Consider the following 9,027-nt stretch of genomic DNA (forward strand, 5'->3'; position numbering starts at 1 on the left):
TCCAAAAATGAAGAATCAATCTCTCTCTCCCTATCTCTCTCATGTTTTTCAAAACAATGCAGTCCTCCCTTTGGCGCCATCTTCTAACGTTAACTGTATTTTGAAATGAAGCCGTTATTGTCATGGCCATCAGGCTTCAACATTCTCTTTCTCTCCTGCACTAAAATTCACCTAGCCAAACAACTCCACGCCCTCCTTGTGGTATCCGGCCACGCCCAAAACGTTTTCTTCTCCACCAAGCTTCTCAACCTTTATGCCAACCTCAGCAATCTCCGTTTCTCTCGCCTTGTTTTCGAACAAATTCCCAAAAAGAATGTATTTTCCTGGAATTCTATGATCTCTAGCTACGTTCGTAATGGCATTTTCCATGAAGCAATTGATTGTTACTACCAATTATTAACGAATTACAGAGTCCGACCAGATTTTTTCACATTTCCAGTCATTTTGAAAGCGTGTGAGGATTTGGGAGATGGGAGGAAGATACATTGTTGGGTTATTAAAATGGGTTTTGGATTGGATTTCTTTGTGGCTGCTTCTTTGGTCCACATGTATGCAAGATTTGGGCTTGTGGGTGATGCTCTCGAAGTGTTTGACGAAATGCCGATTAGAGATTTGGGTTCTTGGAATGCGATGATTTCTGGGTTTTGCCAAAATGGAAAAGCAGTTGAGGCATTGGGTGTGTTTAAGGAGATGATGGTCAATGGGTTGAGGATGGATTCGGTTACGGTGTCAAGTATTCTTCCTGTCTGTGCGCCCTTGAATGATCTTTTGATGGGGAGGTTGATCCATGTGTATGTGATAAAGCGTGGGTTAGATTTTGATGTTTTTGTGTCCAATGCTCTGATCAACATGTATGCGAAATTGGGTTGTGTTGGTGATGCGAAACAAATATTTGATACCATGGCGGTTAAAGATTTGGTATCATGGAACTCTATAATCTCTGCATATGAACAGATTGGGGATCCGATCACTTCCGTTGGTCTTTTCAATCAGATGAAACAGATTGGTTTTCATTCTGATGTCCTCACTCTCGTTAGCTTGTCGTCTATTGCTGCTCAATCGGGAGACTATCATAAAGGACGATCTGTGCACTGTCTTGTCATGAGAAGGGGATGGGTCTCGGAAGATATCTTTGTTGGCAATGCCATTGTTGATATGTACGCGAAATTGGCTAAGATAGATTATGCACAAAGAGTTTTTGATAGGATGCCCATCAGAGATGTGATTTCTTGGAATACTTTAATCACGGGCTATGCTCAAAATGGGCTTGCAAATGAGGCAATTGATCTCTACCACATGTTGGATAAGTGCGAGGGACTAGTGGCAGATCAAGGGACACTAGTTAGTGTTCTACCTGCTTTATCTCATGTAGGAGCCTTACAACAAGGGATGCTAATTCATGGGAAAGCAATCCGCATTGGTCTTCACTTGGATGTGTTTGTGGGCACATGTCTTATAGATATGTATGCAAAATGTGGAAGGCTGGATGATGCAATGCTACTCTTTGAGCAAGTACCAAGGAGGAGTTCAGTCCCTTGGAATGCCATTATATCTTGTCACGGAATTCACGGGCATGGTGAGAAAGCACTAAAGCTCTTTCAAGAAATGCGGGAAGAAGGGGTTAAACCAGACCATGTCACATTTGTTTCTTTGTTGTCTGCTTGTAGTCACACAGGTTTAGTTGATCAGGGCCAACAATGTTTTGAACTGATGCGCAGAGACTATAGTATTGAGCCTACTGTGAAGCACTATGCTTGTATGGTGGATTTGCTTGGTCGAGCAGGGCACTTGGATACGGCCTATGAATTTATAAAGAGTATGCCAGTAAGGCCCGATGCCAGTGTCTGGGGCGCTCTTCTTGGTGCTTGTAGAATTCATGGAAATGTTGAATTGGGTGCATTGGCTTCGGACCGCTTATTTGAAATTGATTCGGAGAATGTTGGATACTATGTTTTGTTATCAAATATATATGCCAAAGTGGGGAAATGGGAGGGGGTGGACAAGGTGAGATCTTTGGCGAAAGATAGGGGATTGAAGAAGACTCCTGGATGGAGCTCAATAGAGGTTAAAAACAAGGTCCATGTTTTCTATACTGGTAACCAGTCTCACCCTCGATGTGAAGATATCTATGAAAAACTAGGAGTCTTGTTGGCTCGTATGAAGACCCTTGGTTACATGCCTGATTACAGTTTTGTGTTACAAGATGTGGAGGATGATGAGAAGGAACATATCCTCACAAGTCATAGTGAGAGGTTGGCTATTGCATTTGGCATTATTAGCACTCCGCCTAAAACTCTTATTCAAATCTTCAAGAACTTGAGGGTCTGTGGGGATTGCCACAATGCTACAAAGTTCATATCAATGATTACTGAGAGGGAAATCATTGTGAGGGATTCGAACCGTTTCCATCATTTCAAAGGTGGAAGTTGCTCTTGTGGGGATTATTGGTGATGATAGTTTGGTGATTATGGTTTCCATTTTACTCTTGCATACATGATAATTTGGGTTTAGGTATAATTAGAAAATCCAGGTTGAAAAGAAACAGAAATAACAAAGCTACACTTTGACCATTTGGGCTTGCACTCTGTGAACTTCCAAAGCTAACTCTGGTTGACCTCCTTCAATGGTATGTGGGAGTCTTTGCACCAATGCTCAAGGGTTTAAAACTTTTCTGTTCTTATTGTTGAATGTGATAACTAAATGATCAATTTATTTCAGGTGAAGAAAAAGGAAAAATGAAATGCATAGAAGGGATGAATGATCTTGGAGATAGGAAGGCCAAACTCTTACTTCACATGTTGCAGGAAGAAATAGATTCGTCATGGACTTGAAAGTATGAGTCCTTTTCAGAGAATGGGAAAAGAAGGGATCAAGTTAAAAAGCAGGTGAAAAGGAGAATTAATGAAATCTGGGATTTTTTCTATGGCTATGCTAACGGCCTGACATGGTCAGGTATATTTCAAAGAACTCTCATTAGCATTTCAGAGATCCCCTTGATAAAGTTTTATAATAAATCTCTCCTTTGATTCATTTACTTGTTTTATAGTAAATATACATCTTTTAAATAGAAAACAGATTTGTTTTTTCTAAATTTCTCCTGCCTTTTTTTTTATGACATAGGGTATCGGGTATCCCCACCCCAATTTTGTAGGGTGGGACAATTACCTACGGATGCGTGCAATCACCTGTATTCTCCTGCCTTGTTAATGAACATTTTTGACTTTTTTGAACATTTACTTGCTAAACTATTCTCGGATCCAAACTTTGTAACTATGCACTTTGTAACTATCCTTAACTGACCCATGTGTTGTTAGGGTGTTTCCCCTTTATATCCTTTCTTCCAAAGAGTTGAAAGGTTCCAGTAACGTCAGCCTTTAAGTAAAAGGTTGACGGTCGTGTAATGCATCCAAAAGTATAGTGCGGCCCACACATGAATGGTTATGATCATCCAATTATGTGGGTCCTACTGTTAAAGTATAAAAGATAAATAATGCCTTTCTCCAACAGCTTATGCTTTTGGAGAAGTTGGTAAGCTAACATGGTAACATGCTCTAATACCATGTTAACTTATCAACTTCTGCAAAAGCTTAAGCTGTTGGACAAAGGCATTATTTATCTTTTATACTTTTAACACTCCCCACATGTGTGGCCCACTTGGCAAACGCGTGGCACATGTGATCCCACTTTGGGCCGACCATCGCATTTGGATTTTTGCTATCCAGGAGGTTTGAACTCGAGACCTTTGGCTCATGTTAAACAACCAGTTACTCCGAAAGCTTAAGCTGTTGGAGAAAGGCGTTTTTAATCTTTTATACTTTAACACCTACTATACATTTTGCTGCAATTGTACCTAACAATTGCGTACACCAGTCATTGAGTCTTTGAGATGACCAATTATAACAATCGTAGACCAAATTAAAGAGTACAAGCAACAACGTGAAGTACATAACAGAGATATAAGGAGTTAGGACAAGCTTATTGATGTTTCATATAATGTGGTGCATACGAAAGCAAACCACTAAAACTTGCTAATGTTGCAACAGCTCCAGTGAGGGATGTTAATTGAGACTGATTGCCTTACAAGGATTATAATCTCTTTATAAAACAACCTCTTATCAAGATTTGATAGACTCCTTCAAGTGGTGCATACAAGAGAAAAACATCAAAGCCAATATACACATTTCACATTTCAATGGAAGCATCTATCAAACCCAAAGCGGCGAAGAACAAATAGAACTTGCTACCCCCCTAAAGCAAAGAGACCTTTCCTCTCTAGTACTCCCCAAAGCTCCACTCCCCCACACAAACATAAGAAAAAGGACAGTAAAGCATTCGTTCCTAAATTGTTCCAAAAAGAAAGCATACACTCTTGCAGCTATACTCCAATACACACCTGATACAAGAAAATTGCAGCTACATTTCAAGAAATGTATGTGCGCACAAAATCGCTGCTGTGATGGGTGCACGAGAAAATGTAGAAACAACCTGGACTGATAAAAAACTGCTCATCCAATAAAATGTAAAAGCAATCAGGTTGGGAGGTACACAAGTAGTTCAAAATATTGTGAAAAAGCAATGTCTTCATCTGTAAATTCAACAATTATTGTAGTTTCAAAATAATGTAAGAATGAAAATTTCAGGATATTCTCTCTTTTTGCTGTGCTCTTTTGCAAGGCCCCATGCTACCCAAAATGTTCTACTACTAGCCATCGGTAAGAACTCCACTTGACCAGGTAAAGGTACATTTTATTTTCTCGTATACGTTTCCGTACATTGCCAGATTAAGCTACATGCCAATCTGGCTGTCCGCTGCCTAGTACCATTTGAGACTGCAACTTGGCAAAGCTCGATCATGAATCCTACTCAGACTTATTCCAACCTGTTAGGCCAAACAAAACAAGAATTTGTATGATCTCAAATGTAGGTATGCAGTGAGACAAATAAGAGGCTTGTAATAACTCATAACTTTGAATTTATCAACAGATCCATTATCAAATTACAACTATTTATCAATGGATTCATGCTTACTAGTTACCAATAATTTATCAATCTAATTTTACCGATTGAGTTTTACAGTTTAACATCAGTCTACACATAGAAATACTGGTTTTGGAAGCTAGCCAAGAACCCATTTCTCACAAACATCATCTTCCATCCAACATAACCTTAGTCTGCAGGTTAGTCAAGGTGATGGGATTGTAGGCGCCCGCTTCATACTTATTCTAGATGCGGTCGCAACCCTGTGGGGCCCAATAAGTGGTATAATTGACTTTTAGAGATTTTATTTTTATGCTACTTTATTTTATATATTACTTTTCAATTGCTCATATTTATGTGGGCCTGATGTATTGGACATTTAGGTTTTTGGAATTAAGTACAAATTTTTCGCTTACTCTCTTTCCTACCTATTATTCTTTCTTTTCCCTTTCATCCCTTTCTCCTCCATATCCTACGTCCCAAGGGCAGAGACTTATCACTAGCCAAAGGTATTCTAAAATCTGTTGCCATTGATGAAAGTCTGAAGAACCCATTTCCAGTTATACTGAAGAAAATGCATAGAATGACAAACACACGTGCTTACAATTTGACAAACAATGTTGTGAGATTCGGACCCGCCCATGTGATGACATAACCTGAAAATCATTTTAAGAGCCGGCAAAAGAGTGATTGAAAAAATGAACAACAGTTAAAATTCAAATAATCTGTCTTTCACAAACAATATCAATGGACCCATTTTTACTTTCAGAAATGCAACCTGGGAAGAAATAAATTGCATCAGAAAACAGTCAATCTACCATTTCAAAATAACCACCGCAATTCAATTTTTATTTACAGGGGCCTTCAAATTATTATGATATCTTCTCTAAATAATCCATGATCATATCATTTTCCTCTAATTTGTTGAAATAAAAAAAAAAATCTTAAGAAGCAATGTTCTGCAAGAAATGTTTTTCCTGCAATCCGAACAGGGCCTAATGTTTACTCCCTACAGTGCTGAAGAATAAAAATATAAAGATGAGAAGGAATAGTATAAGAAAAGCCAAGGGATTAGAAAATTTGTCAGAGAGAGGGAAAGATGAATAGGCTGAGAGAATCAAAATGCAATTGAAACCATGAGCTTATTCACAATGACTCCATAACCACCTTTCAAGAATGCTTAGAAATTCAGTGCTCTCTATCATTCACTTTTCCCCATAGCCAACTTTCACAAATGCTCTTAGGTCTTAACCCAGATTGGACATCTGATATTTTGAAATCAATCACATGCCTCTTTCAAAGGATATGAGTTACCAATTGCCATTGAGAAACATAAGCAATCATTCACCAAGCAATCTAGAATGATCTCTCCAAGCAACAAGAGAAGGGAAATTAACTTCTCCACACGCTTTTTAAGTTCTTTCAAGATTACTAGAAACACACGAAATGCAAATGGAAACTACATACGGAAGTACATCCATCTCATAATTATTGGAAAGCAACCTTTCCAAGAACAAATATAAATCAGTATAAGCAAATGGCAATGTACTTATACATTCAGATGCAAGGCAAGCACCGATATCAATGTCATGAAATTGCAAAAAAAAAAAAAAAAAAACATTGAATAACCATCAAAACAAAACAATTAGGCCCTGTTTGGATTACAAGAAAAACATTTCTTGTGGAATAATTTTTCTTGGGATTTTTTTTCTTTCGACAATTGAATAGTAAATGATGTGATTATGATTAATTTAGAGTAATATCAACATAAATTAAAGGTCCCTCTGGCAAAACTACGCTCCTTGTGCCATGTGGCATGTAGGGATTTGTTCGGTTCCACTCTCGGTTAGGCAGATGGTCTCCGTAGTAGTACTCTTTTCCTTTCCAAAATTTTCCAGAAAATTCCTTGCAATCCAAACAAGAATGAACCGTGCAATGTCACAACTAAGAATCTTACTTACATAATTAGTATTTAATAGAAATTCTAGCTAAGGACCACTGCTTTATTTTCTCATTCGCTCAAGAAAATATTTTCTTTGTAGGGTCAAAAAATCCATTGACTAGTTATTAAGTGGATCTTCACAAAAGAGCCATGGAATGATGAAGGGAAGTTCTAATAGTTGATTTTAATGAGATATGGATATGACAAGTGAAGATGATTGGATCATTGTTTAAATACATTAAAGTGTAGCATTAAATTCATGTAGGTGCTAATAGACATAAAGAGTGAATACAAGGAAGATCAATAAGGCCATGTTTGGATACCCACAAGATTAAGATTTGGATTTCTCACATTTGCAGTTGAGATTTGTAACTGGATCAAATCCTTAGATTTCTAAATCAACAACAGTAAAAAAATCTGATTTTCAAATCTGTTCTACAAGACATTATTTGGAAATCAATATTTGCCGCAATTACCTTCACCCTTACTGCTCCTCGACCTTGCTGGTGCAACAACTAGACGCCCCTCTCTCTCTCTCTCTCTCTCTCTCTCTCTCTCTCGTACAACACGGGGATGAGGATGATATATGTATTTTGTATCCAAAACTCAAATCCAAATCCAAATACAAAAACAGGAGGTATCCAAATGTGGCCTAACGATTCATATTTTTGAATCCATCTAACCAAACATGCCCTAAGATAAAAGAGTGATTCCACATTGAAGTTGTAAAGCTCTCTCTCCGTGTTGCCTTCGGAGAGCCACTACTGTTGACATATCTTTAGGATCAAATACTACAGATGATTCTACTAGTAGTAGTAATACTAGTAGAGGAGTTTTTATATGATGCCTGACCGTGAAGTACCGTCAAATCGGTACCACTCTTGATATTTGATCCAACAACAGACCACTTTTTAAGAGGCTGCTGTTGGATCAAATATCAAGGGTGGTACCTCTGATGTACCACCTTGACAGGACTTCACGGTCGGGCATCATATAGTTTCTCCTAGTAGAGAGTCATTAAAACTAAAAGCACAAAGAAAAGGGATTTGCTAGGGACCATCGCAAATGATTCTCATAGTAGTGGTGGTAGTAGTAGTAGAAGAGAGTCATTAAAACTAAAAGACCAAAATAGTTGGGATTTGCTAGGGACTATCACATAAAGGCATCTCGTGTCTGGCTGTTGCATGTGAGAGCGCAGCGACCTCAGATGAATAAAAAGGATAAGACAAAATCTGCTGAAAAGTGAGGCTGTGAGGCTGCTCTCTCATGCAATAGCAAGCCCAAAGTGCATTTCTGCGATGATCACTAGCGAATCCCAAAAAAGAAATAGTATTGTCTGTGGTTTTAAAGTAGGGTATTTTAATGTTATAAAAGTACCCTCGTGAAAATCAACAAAAATGAATGAAAATATGAAGGATATTTTTGTACATTCGCAGACGCTCCATTCTATTTTGAGGTGATCTTTTTTTTATTTTTATTATTCTTTAAATCAGAGGTGTTTACCCTTACCAAAAATAGGTGGTCCTTCATAAAAACAGATAGAAGATACTTTCTCATGTTGCAATATCAGTCACACATATTCAGTATCACAATAGCAGTTAGACATCATACAATGTCTCACTCAGAAACTGCCACGTTGAGATTCTCTTGCAATTTTACACAACCCCCACACCCAGGGGCGATGCCAGAAATTTTGCACAAGGGGGGCAAAAATTATAGTAATTTTTTATCTATCTTGAAATTAAGATAGAAAAAATTTCTATCTGAAATTTTGCACAGGGGGGCAAAAATTATAGTAAATTTTGCACAAAAAAGGGAGATAAAAATGGTAAAATTAAAATTTTAAACTTATTTTCTATCTTAGGGATGATTGGAAAGGGGGGCATATTTTTTAAAAAAGGGGGTAAGTATTAAAAAATAAAGGCATATTTTTTTTTTCCAAAAAAATAAGGGGGGCAATTGCCCCCCTTTCCTCTCATGTGGCATCGCCCCTGCCCACACCAGATACTCATGATATTTGCCAATGAAGAACATTCATGTAATGGCTCTGATTCTCTCTGGCCCCACCACCCCATCCATTCCTCTCTCTCCCCCTCTTCCCATTTCCC

General features: G+C 38.0%; 1 protein-coding gene across 1 annotated transcript; it reads left to right on the forward strand.

Moving 5' to 3' along the window:
* EMB2758 (Tetratricopeptide repeat (TPR)-like superfamily protein) lies at positions 1 to 3,030 on the forward strand. The gene is made up of 2 exons (XM_077357031.1): positions 1 to 2,626; positions 2,719 to 3,030. The coding sequence occupies exon 1, from the start codon at positions 106 to 108 to the stop codon at positions 2,449 to 2,451; it is 2,346 nt and encodes a 781-aa protein (XP_077213146.1). The 5' UTR covers positions 1 to 105; the 3' UTR covers positions 2,452 to 2,626; positions 2,719 to 3,030.
* The last annotated feature ends 5,997 nt before the right edge of the window (positions 3,031 to 9,027 follow it).

This window comes from Tasmannia lanceolata, unplaced genomic scaffold (genome assembly GCF_043159265.1).
Source record: "Tasmannia lanceolata isolate RefF3 unplaced genomic scaffold, GAP_Taslan_0.1 ptg000016l, whole genome shotgun sequence".
NCBI lineage: Eukaryota > Viridiplantae > Streptophyta > Magnoliopsida > Canellales > Winteraceae > Tasmannia > Tasmannia lanceolata.

What these genes read in the sequence shown, in the direction of transcription:
- EMB2758 (XM_077357031.1), top strand. Translation starts at nt 106, where the DNA reads ATGAAGCCGTTATTGTCATGGCCATCAGGCTTCAACATTCTCTTTCTC.